Source organism: Melospiza georgiana, chromosome 3 (assembly GCF_028018845.1).
Source record: "Melospiza georgiana isolate bMelGeo1 chromosome 3, bMelGeo1.pri, whole genome shotgun sequence".
Taxonomy (NCBI): Eukaryota; Metazoa; Chordata; class Aves; order Passeriformes; family Passerellidae; genus Melospiza; species Melospiza georgiana.
The window spans coordinates 344,577-371,801 of NC_080432.1; the positions used below are offsets into that span (position 1 = coordinate 344,577).

Here is a 27,225-nt window from a genome sequence, read left to right on the forward strand (position 1 = left end):
GTGACGCGTGTCGCGCTGACGCGTGTCGCGGCGCGATGCCGTATCGCGACCCAGGGCGTTTATTGGTCAGTAGCGGCCCAGCACCGTGGCCAGCAGCGCCATCCGCATGTACATGCCGTTCTCCGCCTGCCGGAAGTACGCGGCGCGCGGGTCCGAGTCCACCTCCACGCTGCGGAAACGCGCCATCAGCGTGCGCCGCCCCGGGACCCCGAGCGGACCCGGCCCGGGACCCCCGAGCGAACCCGGCCCGGGACCCCCGAGCCAGGCCCGGCCCGGGCCCCCGAACGAGCCCCGGGGCCTCTGAGCCGCCCGCCTCGGGGTTCCTGAGCAAACCCTCCCGGGGTCCCCGAGCCCGCACTCGTCCCGGGACCTCTGGCACCCCCATGGGACTCTAAAGACCTCCCTGACCCACGCGGAAGTCCTGACACCCCCCGGACCCGGCAGCCACCGCTCAAAGCGGGTTGGCTCCCCCAAGCCCAGCAAGTGCAGCCCCCGCGGCTCCGAGCTCTCCCCAGCCCTGCCCGGCACACCGCAGTCCTCCTCCCCTGACCCCCGGTGCCTTCCCGGACACCCTCAGCACACCACAGCTCCCATGGCCCTGCCAGTGTCCCAGCGACCGCACTACCCCAGCGACACCACTGCCCCAGCGACACCACTGCCCCAGTGACACCACTGCCCCAGCAGCACCACTGCCCCAAGGAACCCACCGCCCCAGGGACCCCAGTGCCCTCCCACAGCCCCCATGCCCTGTATATTTCATACCCGTTCTCCCAGACACCCCCTCCACACCTCCCCTGGCCCCCTGCAGCCGCCCCAGCCCCGCTGCCCCCTCCCCACCTGATCTCGTTGACACGGGGCAGGGGGTGCATCACCACCATCCTCTCCTTGGCCCGGGTCATGATGTGGGGTGTGAGGATGAACTTCCCGAAGCACTGAGGGAACAGACAGGGCCCTGAGCAGGGCAGGGGAGTGCCCGGGCCCCCCGAGGGCAGCAGGAGCCAGGCTCCCCTCACTCACAGCCTCGTAGTCCTCGGCCCGCTGGAAGCGCTCCTTCTGGATGCGGGTCACGTACAGCACGTCCGTGTCCGGCAGCGCCTCCTCGATGCTCCCGAACTCCTCCTGCACAGCACCGTGAGGTTGGGGGGGGACACAGGGCTGGAATGTGTGGGGGCCACCCCCGGCGTGCCCCTCACCTGCTGGATGCCCCTGGAGGCCACGAAGCTGGTGATGTCGGCGGGCATGCGGAGCTCGGGCGGGGTGACGTAGCGCAGGTGCACGCGGTACAGCGTGAGCAGGCGCGCCAGGGAGTGCACCGTGCGCCCGTGCTTCAGGTCCCCCACCATGGTGATCTGGGGACAGCGGTCAGCCCGGCCTGCCCGGGGCCCCCTGAGCCCCCGGCCGTGCCTCTGCCCCCCAGCTCACCGTCATGCCATTGACCGTGCCCAGCTCCTCGCGGATGGTGAAGATGTCCAGCAGCGCCTGCGTGGGGTGCTCGCCCACGCCGTCCCCCGCGTTGATCACCGGCTTGCGGCAGTGCCTGGCGGCCAGCTGGGCAAGGCAGGGCGGTGAGGGCAGGCGGGACACAATTGCCATGGCCCCAGGGCAGGGGAGCCCAGCCCGGGCCAGCCGGGGAGCCCAGCCCGGCCCAGCCGGGGAGCACAGCACCATCCCTGCCCTCGGGGCAGTCCCCGGTGCCCCCAGAGCAGGAGGCAGCTGCCCTGAGCCTCTCACCTCGACAGCGCCGGGCTGGGGGTGCCGCAGCACCAGCACGTCGGCGTAGCAGCACATGGTCTGCACGGAGTCAGCCAGCGACTCGCCCTTCTGCACCGAGGAGGTGGCCTCGCAGAAGGACAGCACGGAGCCCCCCAGCCGGCTCATGGCTGCCGCGAAGGAGCTGCTGGTGCGCGTGCTCACCTCGTAGAACATGCTGGCCATCACCTTCCCCTGCAGGGCCGGGCTGTCAGCTCGGGGAGCCCCGGCACCCCACCTGCCACGGGGCTCCCTTAGGGTGCACGGGGCTCCTCGGGGTGCCCAGGGGTCCCTCGGGGTGCCCTGGACTCCTCGGGGTGCCCGGGACTCCCTTAGAGTGCACGGGGCTCCCTTAGGGTGCACGGGGCTCCTCGGGGTGCCCAGGGCTCCTGTGGGGTACACAGGACTCCTCGGGGTGCCCATGGCACAGGTGAGTGCTCCGGGCACGGCTCACCTTGAGGATGTCCAGGCTGCGCTCCTTCTGCACCAGCATGCGCAGGGTGTGTGCCACGTTGAACAGGTGGGACAGCTGCGGGCACAGGCGGCGCCGGGGCTCAGCGGGGGCACGGGAGGCACCACAGCCCCCAGAGCCCCCTGCCCGCCCGGCCGGGCACCTGCTCCTTGGAGAACTGCCGCACAGAGAGCACGTGCTGCCCGACCAGGGGGTGCAGCAGCGGGGACGTCTGGAAGTGGGGGGCGCGCTGCGGGGACGTCTGGCGCGGGACGGGGCCCAGCGTATGGAAGTGGCTGTCCTGGGTCACTGCCGAATCTGTGGCATGGAGAGCAGCCAGTCAGCCCACAGGCGTGCCCTGAGGGGCCCAGCCACCAGCCCCAGAGCCAGCATCCCCACTGTGGGCCCCTGCTGCACTCACCCGGTTCCGCTGCCTTCCTGCTGCCCTTCTCTCGAGTGTCCTCAGCTGGGTGGGAGAGGGGAGCAGGGCTGTTAGGGATGTGGCAGAGGTGGCACCCCAGGCCCTGCTCCCATCCCAGCGCGCTGCCAGTGTGGCACAGCCCTGCAGGCGCGTGGCAACACCAGGTGAAACCACGATGGCGTGACGCCAGAGTGATGGTGAACCAGAGACAGGCCGTCCGAGCCCCACGCTGTGCTGTGACCCTCTCCCTGCTCGCCCCGCAGTTCCCAGCTGGCCACCCCCAGGTCACACCGGCAGTGAGGGTCCCCGAGGTGCCACGCAGGCTGGGGCAGGAGCGAGCGGGCGGCACGGCCGTGCCCTGTCCTACAGCGCCCAGCCCTGGTGCTGGGTGCCACAAGGGGCCCTCGGGGGGCACGTGGGCAGCCCGGGGCCTGCAGGGCACCTGGGGGAGGGGATGCACTCATGGGTGCCAGCAGCGAGCCCCCGACATTACCGGTGCCTCGGGCGCCCGGGCGGTGCGCGGCTCCCAGCCTCTGGAACGCTGAACGGGACACAAGGGCTGGCGTCAGCGGGGCGCCCAGCCACGCTCCCCCCCGGCCCCGGAGCGCGCCCGCTGCCCGCCCGCCCCGTACCTGGCAGCTCGGGGTCCGAGGCTCGGTGGATGCGGGGCGGGAGGTGGAAGCGCGTGTCCCCCGTGGGGCCGGGCCGGCGCGGGCTGGGCGCCCGTCCACGCAGCGCGTCACCCGCCACGGGCCGGGACTGCTCGGGGGGCTGCAACAGAGACAGAATGGAGCCAGGGCACAGAGGGACCCCTGCCGGATCTGTGCACCCCGGTACCTTCACAGTCTCAGCACATCACCAGCCACGGGCCGGGACTGCTCGGGGGGCTGCAACAGAGACAGAATGGAGCCAGGGCACAGAGGGACCCCTGCCGGATCTGTGCACCCCGGTACCTTCACAGTCTCAGCATGTCCCCAGCCACGGGCCAGGACTGCAATGAGAGACCAGGCTGGAGCCACGGCACAGAGGGACCCCTGCCAGCTCTGTGCACTCCAGTACCTTCACAGTCTCAGCACGTCCCCAGCCACGGGCCGGGACTGCTCGGGGGGCTGCAACAGAGACAGAATGGAGCCAGGGCACAGAGGGACCCCTGCCGGATCTGTGCACCCCGGTACCTTCACAGTCTCAGCACGTCACCAGCCACGGGCCGGGACTGCTCGGGGGGCTGCAACAGAGACAGAATGGAGCCAGGGCACAGAGGGACCCCTGCCGGATCTGTGCACCCCGGTACCTTCACAGTCTCAGCACGTCACCAGCCATGGGCTGGGACTGCTCCGGGGGCTGCAACAGAGACAGAATGGAGCCAGGGCACAGAGGGACCCCTGCCGGATCTGTGCACCCCAGTACCTTCACAGTCTCAGCACGTCCCCAGCCACGGGCCGGGACTGCTTGGGGGGCTGCAACAGAGACAGAATGGAGCACAGAGGGACCCCTGCCGGATCTGTGCACCCCGGTACCTTCACAATCTCCTTGCTGGGGGCAACGTGTGGCAGCAGTGCAGCTCCTGCGGTCCACTTCCTCACATCCTGCCCATAGCCAGGGGGCACCAGCACCTGCAGCCACGGCAGGGATGGGATTAGGGAAATGGGGTCAGCACTGGGAGACCCCCTCTGTGATGGGGGCACCCTCAGTACAGGAAGGAAAAGAGCCAGGACCTTACCTGCCCATCGATGTAGGCAACCTCCCCACGCAGGACCACCCTGCGCACGGTGCCCTTGACCTGCATGCCCTCAAAGGGGGTCCAACGGGCCTTGGAGAACACTGTGCTGCTGGGGATGATCCACTCCTGCTCCAGGTCCACCTGCCGGGACAGCGGGTCAGAGGCAGAAGGGTGGGGGCTGCACCTGGGGCGGGAGGGCAAGGACACACCTCCACATAGGTGTCCTCCTGAGCAGGCAGCCCAAAGATCTTGCGAGGGTTCTCATAGAGGCGCTGCACGATGTCCTCCACGCTGAGCCTCCCCTCGGAGACGGCCGTCAGCAGCAGCGGCAGCATGGTCTCCAGGCCAGGGTACCCAGGGGGCGGCTCCTGCCCCTGCTTCTCCTCCAGCGTGTGGGGAGCTGCAGCACGGGGCTGTCACCGGGGCTGTCCCCACTGCTTTCCCCGCGGCCACCACCCCCGGGCACTAACCGTGGTCAGTGGCAAAGCAGTCGATGACGTCCATGTTCTCCCAGAGCGCCTGCACGTCCTGGCGGGTGCCCAGCTCGGGCCGCACGGCCGCACGGCCCTGCCCCAGGCGGCCCAGGTCGTCCTGGCTCAGGAACAGGTGGTGCGGGGCCACCTCGCACGTCACCGGGACCCCTCTCTGCTTGGCCGCCTTGATGAGCAGGATCTGGGGCAGCCGAGGTTAGGGGGGGGCGTTGTGATTTCAGGGGTTACCCCAGAACCCGGGTCCCTCCCATGATCATTCCCTCCCAGGTGTGTCAGTGCCCTCTCCTTTCCCCACCCAGCACTGTCTGTCAGTCCTGCCATTCCAGAAGGGCATTCAGTGATTGGCAGAGTCACAGGATGCCCTCTACCCCTGGGGGGCATTGGGCCATCCAGGTGTCCCTTGTCCCTTTGTCCCTCCCCTCCTGTCCCTGCTTGGTGGCTCCCTGCCCCTTCCCTGCCCTCTGCCCGGGGTTAAAGGAGCAGCACCCACGGGCTCAGGGAGTTCTGCTGGAGCTGGTGCTGCATTCAGAGGCCTGTGGGCCAGAATAAAGCTCTGCATCCAAACCCTCCATCAGAACCGACTCCTTTCCTTCACCATCGCCTCAAAGCTTCTCTGGCAGAGGGAAACCTGAGGAGCAGCCCCTGTTATGGGAGGAAGCTCCATCCCAGCACCACTGGAGTCCCGGCATGCCTGGCCTTGTCCCCACGGGCCCAGCTGCAGCACCCAGCCAGCCCAAAGGGTCTGTGGGGTGACACACCACACACCCAGCCAGCCCAAAGTGTCTGTGGGGTGAAACACCACACACCCACAGCCAAAAGTGTCTGTGGGGTGAAACACCACACACCCAGCCAGCCCAAAGTGTCTGTGGGGTAAAACACCACACACCCAGCCAGCCAAAAGGGTCTGTGGGGTAAAACACCACACACCCAGCCAGCCCAAAGTGTCTGTGGGGTGAAACACCACACACCCAGCCAGCCAAAGGTGTCTGTGGGGTGAAACACCACACACCCAGCCAGCCCAAAGTGTCTGTGGGGTGAAACACCACACACCCACAGCCAAAAGTGTCTGTGGGGTGAAACACCACACACCCACAGCCAAAGGTGTCTGTGGGGTGAAACACCACACACCCAGCCAGCCAAAGGTGTCTGTGGGGTGAAACACCACACACCCAGCCAGCCCAAAGTGTCTGTGGGGTGAAACACCACACACCCACAGCCAAAAGTGTCTGTGGGGTGAAACACCACACACCCAGCCAGCCAAAGGTGTCTGTGGGGTGAAACACCACACATCCAGCTGGCCAAAGGTGTCTGTGGGGTGAAACACCACACACCCAGCCAGCCAAAGGTGTCTGTGGGGTGAAACACCACACACCCAGCCAGCCCAAAGTGTCTGTGGGGTGAAACACCACACACCCACAGCCAAAAGTGTCTGTGGGGTGAAACACCACACACCCAGCCAGCCAAAGGTGTCTGTGGGGTGAAACACCACACACCCAGCCAGGCAAAGGTGTCTGTGGGGTGAAACACCACACACCCAGCCAGCCAAAGGTGTCTGTGGGGTGAAACACCACACACCCAGCCAGCCCAAAGTGTCTGTGGGGTGAAACACCACACACCCACAGCCAAAAGTGTCTGTGGGGTGAAACACCACACACCCAGCCAGCCAAAGGTGTCTGTGGGGTGAAACACCACACACCCAGCCAGCCCAAAGTGTCTGTGGGGTGAAACACCACACACCCAGTTAGCCCAAAGTGTCTGTGGGGTGAAACACCACACACCCAGCCAGCCAAAGGTGTCTGTGGGGTGAAACACCACACACCCACAGCCAAAGGTGTCTGTGGGGTGAAACACCACACACCCAGCCAGCCCAAAGTGTCTGTGGGGTGAAACACCACACACCCAGCCAGCCAAAGGTGTCTGTGGGGTGAAACCCCACACACCCAGCCAGCCTAAGGTGTCTGTGGGGTGAAACACCACAGTGCCACTATTTGGTCCAGGCGCAGGGCCAGGCAAGCCAAGGCATGTCCCGTCTGGCAATATTGGTAATGTTCCAATAAGTGTGGAACCCAGAGGGCCCCGTGCTCCCTCCCTGGAGCCCAGAGCTCGCCCTGCTCACCTCCTCCCTGCGGGCCACGTGGCAGATGTGGACGGGGCGCTGGTACAGCTGGGCCACCATCAGCACGGCGGCCACCGTCTGCCGCTCGGCGTGCGCCACGATGGGCAGGTGCCGCGGCCACTGCTCCAGGTGCTGGGGGCACAGGGCTGGTGGGCACCGGGGCCAGGGGCCACCTGCCCCTGCCAGCCCCTGCCAGCCCCGGCCCCCCTGCTCACCTCCATCCACAGCGACACGTCGTCCATCCGCAGGCTGGAGAAGGTGTCGTTCAGGTACATCTTGAGCCCGGCGGCTGCCCCAGCCAGGGGGCCCAGGGTGCCAGCGTTGTCCACGGAAGCCCCCAGGAAGAGAGCAAAATCACAGCGGGCCCCAGCCTCAGCCAGCTGCACGACAAGAGGCAGTGGGTGCTGCGGTGGGACCATCCTGCCACCAGCAACGAGCCCACTGTGGACAGTGAGCCCATCATGGACAGTGAGACCACCATGGATGTGAGCCCACCACGGATGTGAGCCCACCATGGATGTGAGCCCACCACGGATGTGAGCCCACCATGGACAGTGAGCCCACCATGGACAGTGAGCCCACCACAGATGTGAGCCCACCACGGCCAGCACAGGAGGGCATGGGAGCACCAGGCTGGCAGCAGTTCCTCACCTTCTGTGCCAAGGCGAAAGAGGTGGCATCGGTGACAGCAGGGCTGGTGTTGGGCATGGCACACACCATGGTGACGCCCCCGGCCAGGGCAGCTGCCGTGCCTGATGCAAAGTCCTCCTTGTGGGTGCCACCCGGCTCGCGGAGGTGCACGTGGACATCGATCAGGCCTGGGGGTGTCAGTGTCAGCACTGGCAGCTGCTGGCCACAGGGACACGAGGGACAAGGCCATCCCCCCAGTGCAGCACGGAAACATCTCTGCAGCACCTCCAGATGTGCCCGGCCCGCCTCCCAGCACTGTCCCTGCTCTGTGCTCTGCCCCAGGGCCACTGAACACCCACCTGGCAGACGGATGAGCTTCTGGGACGTCATGCAGTCCACGTGCATCTTCATTGGGGGCGCTGCCCCAATCTGGCCCAGTGCCTGCAGAAAGAGCAGCCGTGAGGCAGGACCAGGGGCAGGAGCAGGGGCCAGGGCATGATGCCTGTCCGAGGTGCCCCCCAAAACCAACCCCTGCGCAGCGGCACCCGCACACAGAGCCTGCCCCGCAGCACCCACAGCAGGGCTCCCGCTGCCCCGCTCTGCTCCCTTTGCTCGCACCCGCGGTGCCCAGGCGCCCCAGCCCACCTCGACGAAGAGCTTTGTGCACTTGATGTCGATGATGAGGGGCACGGAGTAGTCGACGGCCAGGCGCCGGGTGCGGTAGCCCTTGGTGACGAAGGAGGAGAGGCGGCGGCCGCCCGAGTTGCGCATGGACAGGTTAATGACCATCTCAAAGTGGTTCTCGGCCAGGTAGTCCAGGATGCTGCGCTGGCTCTCCCGGGCACCGGCCTCGCTGCTGTCAGCCTCCTCAAAGTGCCAGTCCACGGCCTTCACCTGCGGGCAGCGACCCCGTCAGGGCCCTGCGGCGCCCCAGCAGCGTCCCGGCCCCGCAGGGAGCCCCCAGCCCTGACCTTGATGCCGTGCTCGGTGTAGAAGTCGGCGGTGCCAAGGCTGGCATAGAGGTTGTAGCCGAGGCTCTCCAGCGTCCGCACCGTGGGCAGCAGCTCGCTCTTGTTCTGGAACCAAGCGGGGCCGGTCAGAGGGCAGAGAGGGACCCCCGGCCTCGCAGCAGCCTGACCCCACACACCTTGTAGCTGCCGATGGTCAGCAGAATGTTCTTCTTGGGGATCTTGAAGCCGGTGCTGAGCATGGCCTTCAGGTACGCCTCGCAGCGGTTCTCCCCGAAGCAGGCAACCTCGCCCGTGCTGGTCATCTCCACACCCAGCACCACGTCAGCGCCCGCCAGGCGAGAGAAGGAGAACTGGGGCACCTGGGGGCCGGGGGATGCTCAGGGACTGCCTGGCCCTGCACCCCAGCCCGGCCCCACGGCCCCCACTCACCTTGACACCAACAATGCCTGTGCCCGTCATCAGCCCCACGGGCTCCACATCCTCACCCATGATCACCTGGCTGGCCAGAGCCACCAAGTCCACGCCCAGGGTCTTGGAGACGAAGGGGAAGGAGCGGGAGACACGAACATTGCACTCTATCACCTTCAGCTGGTCGTCCTGGAGAGAGGGGACAGGATGAGGCAGGGCTGGGCGTGTGGGCTGCTCTCCCCTGGCCATGCAGTCCCAGTCCCAGGCACCTTGGCGATGAGCTGCAGGTTGAAGGGCCCTGTGACCTGCAGCTCCTGCCCAATGGCGTGCACAATGGCCTTGATGCGCTCCAGCGTCTTGGGGGTGATGTCCTGGGGGGGTGTCACCAGCGTGGCGTCCCCCGAGTGCACCCCAGCGTTCTCCACGTGCTCTGAGATGGCGATGGCCACCACCACGCCGTCGCAGGCCACCGCGTCCACGTCGATCTCCTGTGAGCAGAGCGGTCACAGCCTGTCCCTGGGCTGGGGGCTGGGGCTTTCAGGGGGCACCCCGGGGCTGGAGCAGCCTCCCGCACGGACCTTGGCCTCCTGGATGAACTTGGAAATGACAACGGGCTGCTCCTTGGACACAGCCACAGCGTTGCTCAGGAACTTCTCCAGGTCGCTGTCTGAGTAGGCCACGTTCATGGCAGCCCCGCTCAGCACGTAGGAGGGGCGCACGACACACGGGTAGCCCACCTTGCAGCAGAAGTGCTTGGCTGACTGCGGACAGAGGGAACTTAGCACACACACACAGAGCCACGCTGGGGCAGCCCTGTCCTGCTCGCTGGGCCCACCTCCATGTTGGAGAGCTCCTTCCAGAGGGGCTGGCTGATGCCGATGGAGTCCAGCAGGCGGGAGAACTTGAAGCGGTTCTCGGCGGAGTCGATGGCCTCCGGGGAGGTGCCCAGGATGCGGCACTGCTGCCGGTGCAGCGCCATGGCGATGTTGTTGGGCAGCTGCCCGCCCATGGACAGGATCACACCCTCGGGGTTCTCCAGCTCGTAGATGTCCATCACCACCTGCAGCACGGCGCGGGGCAGGGGCAGGGCTGGGACGGAGCCATGGCAGCCCCCACCCAGCCCCGCAGCTGGCAGGCCCCAGCCCCTCACCTCAAAGGAAATCTCGTCAAAGTAGAGGCGATCACACATGTCATAATCGGTGCTCACTGTCTCAGGGTTGTAGTTCACCATGATTGTCTTGAAGCCCATCTATTGGAGGGTGGCACAAGGTGAGACCAGAGCCCCCAGCCTGTACCCAGCCTCATCCTCTGAGCAGGGACACCCACCCCTCACTCCACAGGGTAGAGGTGGGACACAGTGAGCCCAGAGCCCCCAACCCCTGCCCAGCCTCATCCTCTGAGCAGGGACACCCACCCCTGCCTCCACAGGGAGCTGGGGCCCGCCTGACCTTGCGGAGCTCCTGGATGCAGCCCACAGCACACCAGTCAAACTCCACGCTGCTGCCGATGCGGTAGACGCCGGAGCCGATGACCATGACGTGGGGCTCGCGGAAGGCCAGGTCGTGCTCAGAGCCGTTGTAGGTCAGGTACAGGTAGTTGGTTTGGGCCGGCCACTCCGCGGCCACGGTGTCGATCTGCTTCACCACCGGCAGGATCTTGAGGTCGCGCCGCATCTTCCGCACGGCCAGCTCGGTGCTGCACAGAGCGGGGTGAGCGCCGGGAGCCGGGCAGGGAGCAGAGCAGGGCTGTCCCCTCCCCGCCTCACCTGAGCACGGCCAGGGCCACCTGCTTGTCGGAGAAGCCGAGCTGCTTGGCGCGCTGGAGCACGGCGGGCGGCATGGCGCCCTGCTGGCCGCGGTAGGACTCCAGCAGCACCGCGTGGTCCGTGATGTTCTTCATCTTGTGCAGGAACCAGCGGTCAATCTTGGTCAGCTCGTAGAGCCGCTCGATGCAGTAGCCGGCCCGCAGCGCCGCCGCCAGCACGAAGATCCGCTTGTCCGTCGGCGTCTCCAGCTCCTGCCAGGCCGAGGGGTGAGGGCGGCCCAGGGGGCAGGTGGGCACCTCTGCCCCCCGAATGGCACAGCCAGCACCAGCGCTCACCATGTCTGAGACCGGCTTCACCGTGTGATCAAAGCCCACGCAGTTCTCGTCCACCATCCTCAGAGCCTTCTGGAACGCCTCCTCAAAGTTCCTCCCAATGGCCATGACCTCCCCTGCACAAGGTGGGGTGAGCAGGGGGTCCTGTGCCCGCCACGTGCCCACCAGCGCCGTCCCTCTGTGCTCACCCACGCTCTTCATGGAGCTGCCGATCTTGGTGCTGACACGCACGAACTTGCTGAGGTCCCAGCGCGGGATCTTCACCACGCAGTAGTCCAGGCTGGGCTCAAAGCTGGCCGTGGTGGAGTTGGTGACGGAGTTCCTGAGGAGGTGACGGGGTCAGCGGCTGGGGCCGTCCCACCAGGGCAGCACCCTGTCCCACGCTGGTGGTGCCTCACCTGAGGAGGGGCAGGGGGATGCCCAAGGCCAGTTTGGCAGCCACGTAGGCCAGCGGGTAGCCGGTGGCCTTGCTGGCCAGGGCCGAGCTGCGGGACAGCCGCGCGTTCACCTCGATGATGTAGTACTGCGGGCAGCAGGCAGGCAGGGTCAGGGGGGCCGTGGAACAGGCCAAGGCAGGGACACGGTGACACGGCCAGGCCCACAGTGTCCCAGGGATGCTGCGGCACGGGGCCTGCTGTGGCACAGCTGGGGCAGGAGCCAGATCCCCCAGGCCGGGGATTGGCAGAGGGAGCCAGAACCCGCAGGGGGCTGCACGTACCTGCTCTGACTCGGGGTTGAGGGCAAACTGGATGTTGCACTCGCCCACGATGCCCAGGTGCTGCACCACCTTGATGGCTGTGCGCCTCAGCATGAAGTACTCGGTGTCATTGAGGGTCTGGCTGGGTGCCACCACGATGGACTCGCCCGTGTGGATCCCCAGCGGGTCCAGGTTCTCCATGTTGCACACCTGGCAGCAGAGGGGTCACTGCTCCACGTGCTGTGTGTGGTGTGTTCCTCCCAGTTCCCAGCACATCCTCCCCTGCCCAGTCAGGACTGGAATACACGATGTGTCCCACAGGGTGGACACCCAGCATTGGGTGCAGGGCTCTGTTCACAGGGTGCAGCTCCCAATGGCACACAGCAGCTGTGCCAGCCCCACCAGAGGCACTGGGGAGCCCTCCCTGGGGACAAGGAGCAGCACAAGCCCCCAGCCCCTGCCCCACGTCCATCCCCCTGCAGCAGCCCAGGGCCTCCTCCATCCCGTACCGTGATGCAGTTGTTGTAGGCATCCCGCACCACCTCGTACTCAATCTCCTTCCAGCCCTTCAGGGACTTGTCCACCAGCACCTGGGAGGTGTGGGTGAAGGCCTGGCTCACCAGAGCCACCAGCTCCTCCCTGTTGTTGGCGAAGCCAGAGCCCAGCCCTCCCAGGGCGTAGGCAGAGCGCACCAGCACCGGGTACCCCAAGCGCTCAGCTGCTGCCTGTGCCTGCGGGGAGCAACGGGGTCAGCAACAGGAGGGTCAGCAACAGGAGGGTCAGGACAGCAGGGACAGGACCCTGCCCGGCCCCACAGCCCCCACAGCCCCCAGACCTGCTCCAGGGAGGCAGCAGCCTCGCTGGGCGCCACGTGCTCCCCGATCTCCTCCATCTTCTCCACGAAGACCTTGCGATCCTCCGTCATCTCAATGGAGGCCACGGGGGTGCCCAGCACCCGCACGCGGTACCGCTCCAGGACGCCCGCCTTGGTCAGCTCCACGCCGCAGTTGAGGGCTGTCTGTCCCCCGAAGGTCAGCAGCACCCCATCAGGCCGCTCGTTCCGGATCACCTGGGGCACGCACGGCGAGGGGGACGGAAACCACGGTGGGTCCTGTGCTTTCCAGCTGCCTCCTCACCCGTGCTGCCCCCCAGGTGCCTTCCAACCCCATCCAGCCTCCAGCCCCACCGCACCAGGCTCTGGGCCACCCCCCAGCCCAGCCCTCCCTGATGCCCCAGCTCTGCCACCCCTGCACTCCCAAATCGCCCTCTCCCAGCCAGCACCCCGGTGCTCACCTGGGTGACGTACTCCGGGGTGATGGGCAGGAAGTACACCTTGTCTGCCAGTCCCTTGGAGGTCTGCACGGTGGCGATGTTGGGGTTGATCAGCACCGTCTGGATGTTCTCCTCCTTCAGCGCTTTGATGGCCTCATGGGGAGCAGAGGGGTCACTGCTGGTGGCCCTGGGCCCCTGAGGCCGCTTCCACCCCCCTGCCCTGGGACTGGCGCTCACCTGTGAGCCCGAGTAATCGAACTCGCCTGCCTGCCCAATGGAAAGGCCCCCGGAGCCCAGGATCAGCACCTTGCGGGGCCGGGCTTCCTCCAAGTGCCCCGCTGGTGCCTTGCTGTAGGTCAGCCACTCCTGCAGGCGCTCCCGCACTGGTGGAGGGGATGTGGCACGCTGGGGACAGGGCTGGGGGACACGCACAGCCCCGTCCTGCAGCCCTCGACCCAGGGTCCGGCTGTCCCTCACACTCACACTCACACTCACACTCACACTCACACTCACACTCACACTCACACTCACACCCACACTCACACCCACCTGTGCGGGCGCCGCCCTGCCCGTCCCGCAGGTCCCGCGCCGCCTCCAGGAAGACATCAAAGAGACCCTCCAGGTCGGTGGGGCCGGCGCAGTGCTCGGGGTGGAACTGGACACTGTGCAGGGGGTCAGGCAGGGCACGCCCCACACCCCCATGGCCCCACGGCCCCCCAGCCCCACAGCCCCAGGCCCACCTGAAGAAGGGCTTGCTCTGGTGCACCAGGCCCTCGTTGGAGGCGTCGTTGGCGTTGGTGAAGAGCGGCAGCCAGCCGGGCGGGAGGCTGCCCGCCTGCACCGCAAAGCCGTGGTTCTGCGCCGTGATGAAGCAGCGCCGCGAGTCCTCGTGCACGCACGGCTGGTTGTGCCCGCGGTTCCCGTACCTGGCGGGGTATGGAGCTGTGACATTCTCTGGAAAATCCTTCCCTTAGGGTTTCTGCTCCTGAGGAGCTGGGAGGCCTCAGGAACAACACGCAAACAATGGTTATCTGCTGCTGTGGGATGCAACAGGTGCGTCTGGGATTGGTCTCGTGTGGTTGTTTCTAATTAACTGCCAATCACAGCCCAGCTGTCCGGACTGTCTTGGTCAGTCACAAGCCTTTCATTACCTTTCTATTCTTAGCCAGCCTTCTGATGAAATCCTTTCCTCTATTCTTTTAGTATAGTTTTAATATAATATATATCATAAAATAATAAATCAAGCCTTCTGAAACCCGAAGTTAGATTCTCTTCCCTCATCCTGGGACCCTGTGAATACCACCACAAAGGCACACACACAGCTGTCAGCCAGCTCCACAGCCAGGAGCCCTGTGCCAGCTCTGGACCCACAATTGTTGCGGTTCATTTGGGGGATCCCCAAGCTGTGTGTTCGCTGGTAGCAGCAGGCAGGCAAGGGCTCCACACGGCTTCTGAGGGTGCTCATTAGATGAGGGTGCTAATTATTGTGGGTCCCAGCCCCGGGAGCAGCATGGCTTCTGAGGGAGAAGGGGGAGAGAGGGAGAGCCTGGGGGGAAAAGGGCCAAGAGAGGAAAAGGCCAAGAGAGACTCCAGCACAGCCCAACAGGGAGATTCAAAGTGGGCACGGAATAAGATTTGGGCCAACGGGGTTACAGATCCATGATACCGCAGGGGAGGATCACAGGCTTGGAATAAAATGTACATTTTCGAGGGGTGAGACAGAGCAAACCATTTAACTAAAATGTACCACCACACCCACTCACTTCATCTTGTAGGTCGAGGCACCGAGGGCCAGGGCGAGCAGCTGGTGGCCCAGGCAGATGCCAAAGATGGGCTTGGGCTGGGGCGCATCCAGCAGCTGGCGTAGGCTGGACACCGTCTCCTGACAGAGCTGTGGGTCCCCTGGGCCATTGCTGATGAACAGCCCATCGAAGGCTGCGTCCAGAGAGCAGCAGGGTCAGAGTGGGGCCCCCAGGTGCCCACAGGCTCAAGGTGCCCCCAGGCTCACTGCAGGCACTCCCGGCAGAGCAGCACCCTGAGCCTGTGGCGCCCCAGACACCCAGCAGGGTTACAGCCAAGGTGCTCTGAGCCCACAGCACCATTCGGGGGGCAGCGAGGCCCTGCCAGTTCCCTATGGTGCCCCGAGCCACACCAATACCACAGACCAGAGTCCCCCATGCCACCACAGCAAGGCATCCCGAGCCCATGGCCCTGCTCCTGTGGTGCCACACTGAGGGCCCGAGCCCCAAAGCCCCCAGGAACGATGGCGCCAAGGTCCCGCACCCCACAGCACTGAGCAGGACGCAGGTGCCTGCTGTCCCCAGCACTGAACACGCAGACGTGGCTAGCTCCCATTCCCCCCATCCCCTCAGTGGGACCCCAGCCTGTCCCCAGGCACTGCCGCCTCACCTGCAGGGTCCAGCGGGTGGTCCCAGGGCACCACGGTGACCGCGGCCCCCCGCCGGCACAGGCAGCGGATCTGGTTGTTCTTGAGGCCGCAGTCGAGGGCGGTGACACGCAGGGACCCGCCCGCGTTGAACACTCGCGGCGCCTGCGGGCGGGGAGGATCACCGGGGCTGTGCGGGGGCAGCCCCACAGGCAGGGCCGCACAGCCCCTCCGCGGCCCCCGGCCCGCCCGGAGCCCCGCGCACCTTCAGCGACACCTCCCGCACCAGGTGCTCCGTGTTGGGGTCCTCAAAGGCGACGCTGCCCTCGGGGGTCCCGTCCGGCACCAGCTTCCCCAGCAGCGTCCCCTTCTCGCGGATCTTCTTGGTGAGCGCCCGGGTGTCCACCCCTGCGAGGGGCTGTGAGACACGGCCCCGGGCCCCGGCCCGCCCCAGCCGCACCCTCGCCCCAAATCCCAACGGAGGCTCCAGCCCCGGGTGGGCAAAGCTCAGCAGAGACGGGTCTGCCTTCAGAGCGTGCAGAGCCACAGCCCCACCCTGCCATCTCCCCAGTCCCACCTTCCAGCCCGGGGATGTTCTGCTCCTTCAGCCACTGGTCCAGGGACTGGGATGCGCTCCAGTGGCTCGGGGTCTCTGAGCACTCGCCCACCACCAGCGCAGCCACGTGGATCTTGCTGGACTCAAACCACTGCAGGGACAGAGGCAGGGGTCACCAGCCCAGGAGAAGCCCATGGATCACAGACCCCGTGCCCAGAGCACAGGACCAGCCCTCCCACTGCTGGGCTGCCACCTGCCCCCACCTTGCCCACACCTATGCAGCGAGGCTGGGCCTTAGTCCAGCAAAGTCCCTCTGCATCAGGGAGCCCCAGAATGGGGTACCCAGGCCCCCACAGCGCTGCTGGACCACTGCCCACATGCCAACACAGCTCATGCCACGGGAGCCCTCAGCTTGGCACAGCGGCAGCACAAAGAAAGCCCGTGGGAAAGCACCACTCCCACCGCCCACGGCGGTATGTCCCGTGCCATGGGATCAGGGCACTGGCACCCGCCCAGCACGGCCCAGGGAGGGCTGCTGACACGAGACCCCGCAGGGTGGGCGTGGGGAGGCCGGCGGGGCACGGCCGCAGCAGCGCTGGACTCTGCCCCAGCACGGACAGCGTGGAGGCCAAGGGGCTGGAGGGGGCTGGGGCTGAGCAGCCCCTCTGGCACAGGGGCTCGAGATTCCCACCCTGCAACAGAGCCCGGCTGAGGGAACACAGAGCCTGCACCCCCCGGGCTGCCAGGGACACCAGGGACACACACCCTGTGCCATGGGCTGAAATGGACACACAGCCCGCGCCCCCCGGGCTGTCAGGGACACACAGCCCGCACCCCACACACGGCCCAGAGCACCCCACGGGCTGCCAGGGCACCCCGACCCCAGCGCTCGGGGGTCTCCTCTGCCCAGCCCCGGCCCTCCCCATGTCAGACCCCACCGCAGCCCTGCACGTCGGAGCCAAACCGCTCCGTGCCACCATGTGCCGCTCGCTGTGCCCTGGCACCGTCCCGCCCTGGCACCCGTGCCGCCCTGCAGAGTCCCGTAGTGCCACCGCCACAGCGGCACCGGGCGGGACGCGCAGCCCCCCTGCTCACCCTGCTGAGGCCGAAGGCGTCGGGCTCGTCGCGGGGCACGCCGTAGTTACCGACCAGCGGGTAGGTGAGCACCAGGATCTGCGCCTTGTACGAGGGGTCGGTCAGGGCCTCGGGGTAGCCCACCATGCCGGTCTGGAACACTGCGGGGATGGGCACGGGGTGATGGGGGCACCGGGCCGGGCACGGCCGGGCCCATCCCGGCCCCGCGCCCCGGACAGGCCCCACGGCGGGCCCCGGGCGGAGGGAGGCACCGAGCCCGGCCGGATCCGCTCCTTCCCGCTCCTTCCCGCTCCTTCCCGCTCCTTCCCGCTCCCGCGCCGCCCCACGGCATCCCGGCCCCCGGCCACACGCACCGACTTCCCCCGCGGCCGCGGCCCCGACGGCCCCGAAGGGGCGGCCGGGCAGCACGGACCCGTCCTGCAGCACCAGCCGGGCCATGGCGCCGCCACGTGCGCTCCGCTCCGGGACTCCGCGGCGGCCACCGAGCGCGGAGAGCCCGCCCGGCTGCAGCGGCGGCGGGAGGATCCGGGGCGGGGCGGCAGCGGCACCGCCCCCGGGGCGGGACAGCGGCGGCACCTGGAGCACCGGCGATGGCGGGACAGCGGCGGCACCGGGAGCGCCGGCGATGGCGGGAAGCATCGAGCCAGGGCCTGACAGCCGGTTGGCGGGGCACGGCTGGAGATGCCGGTACAGGGGAGCACCGGAGCTCCACCGGTATCACGCCAGGCACAAGGCTGGATAGGGAATTCGCGGTCCTGGACCGCAAAAACGGCTCCATAATAGAGAGAAGCGGGCAAGTAGAGCTCTCACGGTTAACCTCTCATCCCATGTATTCATTCTATCATTAAACAGAAAACCAGGGGAGAGCGCGAACGCAGTCCCCCACTACCACAAATTATGCAGTCGAGTTTCCCGCATTTGGGGAAATCGCAGGGGTCAGCACACCCGGAGTGCAAGGGATGAGCCTCGCCCTGGGAAAACCACCTGCCTGATCATGGTGTCTCCCCTGCCAGGTAAGTATGCCCGACCCGCCCCAACGCCCGCCCGCCCCGCACAACGCACGCCCGCCCAGCACACGCCCGGCCCGGCCCGGCCCCGACCCCGCCCGGCCCCGCCGCGCTGCGGCCCGGCCCGCACGGCCCGGCACGGCCCGGCCCGCGCCAAGCCCGCGGACGCGCCGGGACAGCGCGGGCTTGGCGCGGGATCGGGCCCGGCATGCCGCGCGGCGGCGATCTCATTTGCATGGACACGCCCCCAGCCGCGGCAGCGCCGGTACCGGCCCCGGGCTCTGCTCCCGCCGCCCGGGCCGGGGCTGCGCCGCTCCGCGCCCCCGGACCCGCGGCAGGGGCACCCGGGCAGCTCCAGCGCTGCCTCCTGATACAAAATTTAACATCCAAACCGAATTTTATTTCTGTGTTTCTTTATTTTAAAGAGAGCAGGGAAGCAGCGCTGGGGGGCCGGGCAGGCACCGCTCCCCTCACGCACACACCGCTTACAAGTTCACCAGCGGATACGAACTGGTTTTAAGGCTACAACGCATTTTCCAGCGCGCTTGGTTAGTCCGAATCAGCAAATATCACTGAGCTGGGATCAGCCATTTCATAATCTTTCCAAGTAGTTGTCGGCTTCCTGTTGTGGAAAATGCATGTATTTTATGATTGGCTTTTCACAAATATTAAAATGAATATAATATGTGTTGTGTTAGAAAGCAATGCTGCATTAATTTTCTTAAGTACTGCGTTAAATATAGTTTCAAGTTATAAAAATTGTTAAAATAGAAACTGTGCTATGGAAGATGTTTTGTTTAAAAGAAAGGACTGGCAGCGAGATAGCAGCCACAGGACATCTAGTTCTTTCAGAGAAAAAGAATTTACGCCCTTCTTATCGGAAGAAACTAACTTCTTCCTGCCTCGAAGGAGCTATTAGGATTAGAGGGGAGAAGTTGATGAAGACCAGACAGAATCCTGTGTTTGAATGGAATTTATGCATCATGGATGAGCTGTATGAATATGCAACGGGCTATTGTTCTTAAGGGTCAATCCTTTGTTAACGGGGGTCCTTTTTCGGGCTCGTGCTGCCCAGAAAAGGTACCTGGACGTCCGTAACTCTTTGTTTTTATTGTCTCATATTGTCTTAATTCAATTTGTCCAAATTGAATTATTACTCTAATTGTGTTACTATTTTTATAACTATTTTATTACTACTAAACTTCTAAAAATATTAAAAACAAGTGATTGGCGTTTTGCACACTGTCTTCCTTGTGGTCAGCTGAAGGGAGGCATTTCACCAGCATCTGCTACATGATTTTTGTCTGGTACCAGTGCATCAAGCTTTTTATTATACCTAAGCATTTCATTGCTTTATTGCAATATCCTTTAGCTTAACCACCACTTCCTCTACTTTATTCTAAGCATCAATCGTTTTTGCTTCCTCATCTCTTTACTATACTTCTTCTATTTTTTTAAATTTTTTGTTCTATGCTTTATTTGGTCAGAAAGTTTCAAAACCGTTCTTTGTAGCTATCCCAGGGGACTGGGTTGACTTTTGCAGCAGCAGATACAAGCATTTGCTGATTCCATTGCCCATCGACACGAATCACAAAAAAACATTTTTCACACTCTCCTTGCCGGGGCCGGTCCCTCGTTTGCTCAGCCCTGCCGAGCGCTGACGCCCCGGGTCAGTCCAGCTCCTGTCCCAGCTCCTGTCCCGGTGCCGTGGGGCCGGCCCGGGTCAGTCCAGCTCCTGTCTCAGCTCCTGTCCCGGTGCCGTGGGGCCGGCCCGGGTCGGTCCAGCTCCTGTCCCAGCTCCTGTCCCGGGGCCGTGGGGCTGGCCCGGGTCGGTCCAGCTCCTGTCCCAGCTCCTGTCCCGGTGCCGTGGGTCTGGCCCGGGTCGGTCCAGCTCCTGTCCCAGCTCCTGTCCCGGTGCCGTGGGGCTGGCCCGGAGCCGGCGTGGGCGGGGAGGGGACCCCGCAGCCCCGGCCCGGGCGGCGGGAGCAGAGCCCGGGGCCGGTACCGGCGCTGCCGCGACTGGGGGCGTGTCCATGCAAATGAGATCGCCGCCGCGCGGCATGCCGGGCCCGATCCCGCGCCAAGCCCGCGCTGTCCCGGCGCGTCCGCGGGCTTGGCGCGGGCCGGGCCGTGCCGGGCCGTGCGGGCCGGGCCGCAGCGCGGCAGGGCCGGGCGGGGTCGGGGCCGGGCCGGGCCGGGCGTGTGCTGGGCGGGCGTGCGTTGTGCGGGGCGGGCGGGCGTTGGGGCGGGTCGGGCATACTTACCTGGCAGGGGAGACACCATGATCAGGCAGGTGGTTTTCCCAGGGCGAGGCTCATCCCTTGCACTCCGGGTGTGCTGACCCCTGCGATTTCCCCAAATGCGGGAAACTCGACTGCATAATTTGTGGTAGTGGGGGACTGCGTTCGCGCTCTCCCCTGGTGTTCCTGGTCAAAAACAGACATAACCTGCGTTGGGTCACTCAGAACGGCTACTAGTTCTTCAAGGCTGCCAATGTCGGCGCCTCAGCGGCCGCGCTCCGGCGCGCAGATGCGTTCAGCAGACGGCGCGCACGCAGCTCGATCGCAGCTTCCCCGTCCCGTCCCCGGTAGGTGGCTCAGGGACAGCCTCGGGTCCTGAAGGGGCTCCCGCCGTGCCCTCCGCAAACGAGCGCTGCCGGTGCCCCGGTTATTCCCCGCTGGAATTGGAGAGCGGCTCCCGAGGGGGGTCAGGAATGCCGCGTCTGGAGCCGGAATGATCCTGGCCGGTCCCACCCCGACCTGCGGGCCCAGGGGAACACGTGGCGGAGAGCGGTTCCGAGCGGTTCCGAGCTGTTCCGAACTGTCCCGAGCTGTTCCGGGCCGTTCCGAGCCGTTCCGAGCTGTTCCGAACTGTCCCGAGCTGTTCCGAGCCGTTCCGAGCGGGTCCGAGCCGGGCAGGAGGCGCAGAGATGCCGGTCCCGCTCGGTGATCGCTGTCCCGGTCACACCGATCGGGTCCGCGAGTGCTGCCGCACTTCCAGCGACGGGAACTCATGGTCCTTGCGAACCACAAGAGTTGATATAAAAGAGAATTCATCCCCTTTCTTGCTGAATAGAACAAATTGCATACAATGTTGTGCTTTGTCGGAACGCAGGAAATTCCTCTGGTTAACCTGGAGGAATCGAGACCCTGACGGGGGGCTCGGAGACCTTGACACGGAGTCAAAAACACCTGTGCTTTCCATTTTAGCTCTTGAAAAAACCAATTGCCAACCTTGTATGAGGATTCACAAGCCTTTACGAAAGTTTAAGTAGAATGATAGTTTATCACAGGGTGAAATATAGAATTTTGGAGTTTTTAGAATGGAGGCTCAGGAGTCAGGATGGAGGAATCTGGGCATGTCCAGTCTTTCTCCTTCTTCTAGGCCTCCATCTTCTGCTGTGATGGTGGCACTTTTGGATTGGTTCAGGGTAGAGACAGACTGTCTAACATATGTGATAGGTATGGGGAAATTATTGTAAATAATGTACACGGTGTTTATTGTATAAAAGATAAAGCCGCCTCTGAAGGTGGTCACTGTGCCTGAACCCGACCTGCCAGACACACCTCGGGGGTCAGAGAAAGAATGTTATAGATAAGAAATAATAAACAACCTTGAGAACGAGAACAGAAGAATCCTGACTCCTTCTTCGGCTGCCGGGCTGGGAAGAGAGACTCCCTAAGACATCTCGGGGTCATCATGACCATAGAGACCTCCGAGAGCGCTGAACCGTAACAAACGAAATGCGCAGCAAAGGAGGCTTTTAGCTGCAAATGCGGAAAAACCCGCTCTGAAAAGGACGAGCGGAAGAGCGAATGAGAACAAAGTAACTGCCAAGGACACAAGGTAACGAAATTCCGTACGCTCTCAGAAAGTGTTACATTGATTCTGTCGTTAACGAGGAACACCAGGGGAGAGCGCGAACGCAGTCCCCCACTACCACAAATTATGCAGTCGAGTTTCCCGCATTTGGGGAAATCGCAGGGGTCAGCACACCCGGAGTGCAAGGGATGAGCCTCGCCCTGGGAAAACCACCTGCCTGATCATGGTGTCTCCCCTGCCAGGTAAGTATGCCCGACCCGCCCCAACGCCCGCCCGCCCCGCACAACGCACGCCCGCCCAGCACACGCCCGGCCCGGCCCGGCCCCGACCCCGCCCGGCCCTGCCGCGCTGCGGCCCGGCCCGCACGGCCCGGCACGGCCCGGCCCGCGCCAAGCCCGCGGACGCGCCGGGACAGCGCGGGCTTGGCGCGGGATCGGGCCCGGCATGCCGCGCGGCGGCGATCTCATTTGCATGGACACGCCCACTCATCGGTACCGCACCGCTATTGCCGCCTCTGCCGCGCGCCCCCACTGCCCCGCCCCCCGGCCCGGCTTCTCCAGGCCCCGCCGCCTCGCCGACCGGAACCGGCTGCTGGTCCTGGTCCGGATCCGGTTCCTGGTCCCGGTGCCGGTGCCGGTGCCGTGGTGCTGCCGGGACTCGGTGTCAGAGCACCGCGGAGCCGCAGCCGCAGCAGAGCGCGGCCAGCACGGGAGCGGCAGCGGGAGCGGAGCCGGGGGGCAGCGCCGGGCCCGGGGAAAGGGACACGGGGTTGTGTCCGGGACGCCGAGAGCTCCGCCGGTGGCTGGGCCTGCCCGGGGAAAGGGGCACGGGGCTGCGAGAGACCGGCGGGGCTGCGCGGGACCGCGCTGGGTGTAATGGTTTGTACTGGGCTCAAGGCAGGGTGACAGGGTGGCACCTCGCTGAGTGTAATGGTTTGTACTGGGCTCAGCACAGTCCAGGACAGCACACGGACAGGGTGGCACCTGCACAGTCTGTTGCCTTGTGATTTCAGGGGTTACCCCAGGACCCGGGTTTCTCCCCTGACGATTCCCTCCCAGGTGTGTCAGTCCCCTCTCCTTTCCCCACCCAGCACTGTCTGTCAGTCCTGCCATTCCGAACGGGATGTCAAAGGATGCCCTCTACCCCTGGGGGGCACTGGGGCCATCCAGGTGTCCCTTGTCCCTTTGTCCCTCCCCTCCTGTCCCTGCTTGGTGGCTCCCTGCCCCTTCCCTGCCCTCTCCCTGGGGTTAAAGGAGCAGCAACCACGGGCTCAGGGAGTTCTGCTGGAGCTGGTGCTGCATTCAGAGGCCTGTGGGCCAGAATAAAGCTCTGGATTTAAACCCTCCATCAGAACCGACTCCTTTCCTTCACCAGCGCCTTAAAGCTTCTTTGGCAGAGGGAAACCTGAGGAGCAGCCCCTGTTATGGGAGGAAGCTCCATCCCAGCACCACCAGAGCTCCTGCAAGCCTGGGTTGTCCCCATGTGCCCAGCTGCAGCACCCAGCCAGCCCAAAGTGTCTGTGGGGTGAAACACCACACACCCAGCCAGCCAAAGGTGTCTGTGGGGTGAAACACCACACACCCAGCCAGCCAAAGGTGTCTGTGGGGTGAAACAGCGCAGTTGCCCCTATTTGGTTCAGCACCAAGGGCCAGACAAGCCAAGGCACGTCCCATCCACAATATTGGTAATATTCCAATAGAGGAGTTCTTCAGCTTTATTCGAATAAAGGCAGAGTCTGTGGGGGCGTCTCCCTCCGGTTTTGGAGGGTGCAGCCTCCTTTCATCCCAGCTCCCAGCTGCACGTTGCTCTCTTCCTTTCCCCACTGGCAGAGGCACCAGGAAGGCACAGCCCTCCCGCCCCTCCTCCCACATTTTCCCCCCTTGCACCGTCATTTTACCCCACAGCTCAGAGGCTCAGCCTCGTGCAGACCCTTGTGTCCTTCAGGAGCCAAACTCTCTGGGCTCTGCAGCAAACCTGCTGCCCAAGGTCAGCAGAGGCATTCGGAGCCATTTCAGGGATGTTTACACCCAGGGGTCCACCCATAAAATTACTTGTAAAGACATTTGCACACATCTTTCCTGTCATGACCACGGCCCGCACGAAAGGCAGGAGTTATCCCTCCTGCGCCCGGCATGCCGTAATGAACAATTCCTGCTCAACGAGCACCCAAAGGCGCTGCGGGGCTCCATTTGATTTCTGGGTGTCACTGCCCAAAGCCGATCCGGACGGAACCTCTGCTGCCATCCGTGCCAGCGATGGGAGCGGGTGCGGGGTGCGCCCTAAAGCCGAGCCGAGCGCGGGCGGGCCGGGAGCGAGAGAGGCGAGAGCCGGAACAGCGCCCGAGGGGCTGCGGATCGCTGGGGGCTCCGCACGGACGGGACAGCGACGGGCGGGGACGGGCGGGAGACAATTTGAGTATTCCTAATAACCGCGAAAGGCGAGGCTGCCGATATTTAAGAAATTAAGTAATTCTTCAGTTACTGTACTCATTCTGTCATATGACGAGGAAAACCAGGGGAGAGCGCGAACGCAGTCCCCCACTACCACAAATTATGCAGTCGAGTTTCCCGCATTTGGGGAAATCGCAGGGGTCAGCACACCCGGAGTGCAAGGGATGAGCCTCGCCCTGGGAAAACCACCTGCCTGATCATGGTGTCTCCCCTGCCAGGTAAGTATGCCCGACCCGCCCCAACGCCCGCCCGCCCCGCACAACGCACGCCCGCCCAGCACACGCCCGGCCCGGCCCGGCCCCGACCCCGCCCGGCCCTGCCGCGCTGCGGCCCGGCCCGCACGGCCCGGCACGGCCCGGCCCGCGCCAAGCCCGCGGACGCGCCGGGACAGCGCGGGTTTGGCGCGGGATCGGGCCCGGCATGCCGCGCGGCGGGGAGCTTATTTGCATGGACACGCCCACTCATCGGTATCGCTTCCTGGCACCGCCCTCTGCCCCGCTGTGATTTGCATGGCCACGCCCCCGCCCCAACCCCGCCTCGTGTCTCGCTCTCGTGTTGGCGCCCCCTGGCGGCGCGGCGGAGCCCGGGCGCGTCCGGACCCTCCCGAACGGAACCGGACCCGGAACGGAACCGGACCCGGAACGGATCCCGAACGGAACCGGACCCGGAACGGAACCGGACCCGGAACGGAGCCAGATCCAGAGCAGAACCAGTCCCCGAAGGGCCCCAGACCCGTTACGGGCAGCAGGCGCGGCGCTGTCTCTCTCTCACGGCGCTGTCTCTCTCTCTCACGGCGCTGTCTCGCACTCGGGGCCAGCTCTGGGATGGGAACTCCGGGAAGGACATGGGGGGCACAGAGGGTGGGCAGTGCCCAGGGGGTGCCCAAGACACAGGAGGGAGCGCCAGGGAAGGAGAAGAGACACGAGAAATGAACAAATCTGTGCCAGGGGCAGCAATTACCAAATCTGTGCCAGGGCAGAAATGCCCAAATCTGTGCCAGGGGCAGCAATAGTGGGCACTGGAATATCCTGGTCTGTAGTTACTGGCTGTGAGGGACCGTGGAGTAACAGGGCATTGGTGTTGTTGCTGCAGCGGGAGGAAATCCCTCGGGGCAGGAAATCCTCAGGGCAGGAAATCCCTCGGACATCCCATGGCATTCGGGACTGAGAACACAAAATGACCCCATCGCTTTCTCCACGTGCCCGAGTGCCCTTTGCCGCTGCTGGGGCAGGGTTTGCTGTGCAAAATGCACAGTTAACTTCTCCAAAGGAAATGCACAATTAACTTCTCCAAAGTAAATGCACAATTAGCTTTCCCAAAGGACTCTGTTTGCATATTCCCCTGGAAATGCATGGAAAGTGCAGCTCTGCCCATTCACCCAGGAAAGTTTTAGGGTTTCTCTTTGAGTGCGGTCTTAGGAGCTCTCAGAGAACTTGTTACACTTGGGATAGCTCAGCTACCCCGAATGGCATAAAATCAGCAGGATGGCTTCTGAGGCACTGTTGGAAACAGAAAAAGTTTTATTAAAAGGCAAAATAACAAAGCTCTTACAGAGAAAAATCGAGCCAGGGGCAAGAGGTTCTTACTCCTACTAAAACACCCCACAAAAGCGATTATTTCCTTTGTTCTCTTCTTTCTCTAGTGAATTTCCTAAGTGAGACTTTTTATCCTGTGTCTAATTAGATAACCTTAGGTTTGAGGTGAAGTCTTGAAGGTCCTGTGAGGTGTGTGTTTACCAAAGTGGGGAGAGAAACTTCTGGGCTCTTTGCCTTTTTAGACAGACACAGAATGATTTAATCACTCCCTCAAGAGAGAGCCCATTCCCACATTTGGGTGCCCTCGCAGCTCCGGTTTGGTCTTTGGGGACCCTTTGGCCAAGAGGAAGAAGAAGGAGAAAGGACAGGACATGTCCAGATTCCTCCATCTTGCCCCCTGAACCCCCATTCTAAAACCCCAAAATCTATTTTTTCACCCTGTGATAAATTCACTATCATTCTATTTAACCTGTCGTGCCTTGTAACCCTCCCTATAAAGGTTGGTGATTGTTTTCCCAAGGGCTCAATCAAAGGCTCAGGGGGGTCTGGGGCTCCGTGCCAGGGTCCCTGAGCCCCCTGGGCAGGGTCTGGAGCCCTGCAGAGGGATTCCCTGGGTTCCCACAGCCTGGCAGGGTGGAAAGGCTCTTTAGTGCAGTTTGGGGCACTGCCAGCCCCAATTTACCCCCAATGCCCCTGAAAAGGCTCTTTGGTGCAGTTTGGGGCACTGCCAGCCCCAATTTACCCCCAAAAAGGCTCTCTGGTGCAGTTTGGGGCACTGCCAGGTGCAGTTTGGGGCATTGCCAGCCCCAATTTACCCCCCAAAAGGCTCTTTGGTGCAGTTTGGGGCACTGCCAGCCACAATTTACCCCTGGGAAAGCTCTTTGGTGCAGTTTGGGGCATTGCCAGCCCCAGTTTAGCCCCCAAAAGGCTCTTTGGTGCAGTTTGGGGCACTGCCAGCCCCAATTTACCCCCGGAAAGGCTCTTTGGTGCAGTTTGGGGCACTGCCAGCCCCAATTTACCCCCAATTTACCCCTGGAAAGGCTCTTTGGTACAGTTTGGGGCATTGCCAGCCACAATTTACCCCCAAAAAGGCTCTTTGGTGCAGTTTGGGGCGCTGCCAGCCCAAATTTACCCCCAATTTACCCCTAGAAAGGCTCTTTGGTGCAGTTTGGGGCACTGCCAGCCCCAATTTACCCCCAGTCCCCCCAGGGATGGACGGGGCAGGGCACGGGAGCTCAGAGCCAGAGCAGCGGTGGCCCTGAGGGCACGGTGGGTTTGGCCGTGCAAACAAACCTGTGGCTGCTGGCAGCTAAAACAGCATCGGGGATAAAGGAAACGCTGGGGAGGATTG

General features: G+C 64.0%; 1 protein-coding gene and 4 non-coding genes across 6 annotated transcripts; 1 reads left to right on the forward strand and 4 right to left on the reverse strand.

The window, feature by feature from the left end:
* Window positions 1–43: 43 nt before the first annotated feature.
* CAD (carbamoyl-phosphate synthetase 2, aspartate transcarbamylase, and dihydroorotase) lies at window positions 44–17,511 on the reverse strand. Of its 2 annotated transcripts, XM_058020913.1 has the most exons (45): window positions 17,414–17,511; window positions 17,061–17,200; window positions 15,987–16,116; window positions 15,675–15,817; window positions 15,433–15,574; window positions 14,787–14,958; window positions 13,764–13,949; window positions 13,573–13,685; window positions 13,261–13,406; window positions 13,045–13,176; window positions 12,587–12,820; window positions 12,261–12,482; window positions 11,773–11,961; window positions 11,453–11,577; window positions 11,243–11,376; window positions 11,058–11,170; window positions 10,723–10,973; window positions 10,406–10,652; window positions 10,108–10,206; window positions 9,793–10,017; window positions 9,536–9,718; window positions 9,227–9,445; window positions 8,979–9,146; window positions 8,726–8,908; window positions 8,550–8,654; window positions 8,224–8,472; window positions 7,938–8,019; window positions 7,600–7,766; window positions 7,164–7,328; window positions 6,949–7,080; window positions 4,812–5,013; window positions 4,551–4,741; window positions 4,342–4,482; window positions 4,139–4,234; window positions 3,254–3,392; window positions 3,115–3,162; window positions 2,622–2,666; window positions 2,364–2,518; window positions 2,204–2,278; window positions 1,732–1,944; window positions 1,423–1,548; window positions 1,194–1,349; window positions 1,018–1,119; window positions 838–932; window positions 44–169 (listed from the first exon to the last, which is right to left on the reverse strand). In XM_058020913.1, the coding sequence occupies exons 1-45, from the start codon at window positions 17,496–17,498 to the stop codon at window positions 67–69; spliced, it is 6,768 nt and encodes a 2,255-aa protein (XP_057876896.1). In that variant the 5' UTR covers window positions 17,499–17,511; the 3' UTR covers window positions 44–66. The 2 variants fall into 2 exon arrangements, with proteins under 2 accessions (XP_057876896.1, XP_057876897.1); XM_058020914.1 differs by lacking the exon at window positions 3,115–3,162.
* A 406-nt stretch (window positions 17,512–17,917) lies between these two features.
* LOC131082178 (U1 spliceosomal RNA) lies at window positions 17,918–18,081 on the reverse strand. The gene has a single exon (XR_009114334.1). It is a non-coding gene; the product is annotated as a U1 spliceosomal RNA (small nuclear RNA).
* Window positions 18,082–20,323: 2,242 nt separating this feature from the next.
* LOC131082179 (U1 spliceosomal RNA) lies at window positions 20,324–20,487 on the forward strand. Its single transcript, XR_009114335.1, has one exon. It is a non-coding gene; the product is annotated as a U1 spliceosomal RNA (small nuclear RNA).
* Window positions 20,488–21,975: 1,488 nt separating this feature from the next.
* Window positions 21,976–22,139, reverse strand: LOC131082158 (U1 spliceosomal RNA). Its single transcript, XR_009114316.1, has one exon. It is a non-coding gene; the product is annotated as a U1 spliceosomal RNA (small nuclear RNA).
* A 2,262-nt stretch (window positions 22,140–24,401) lies between these two features.
* On the reverse strand, window positions 24,402–24,565 carry LOC131082159 (U1 spliceosomal RNA). The gene has a single exon (XR_009114317.1). It is a non-coding gene; the product is annotated as a U1 spliceosomal RNA (small nuclear RNA).
* Window positions 24,566–27,225: the final 2,660 nt, after the last annotated feature.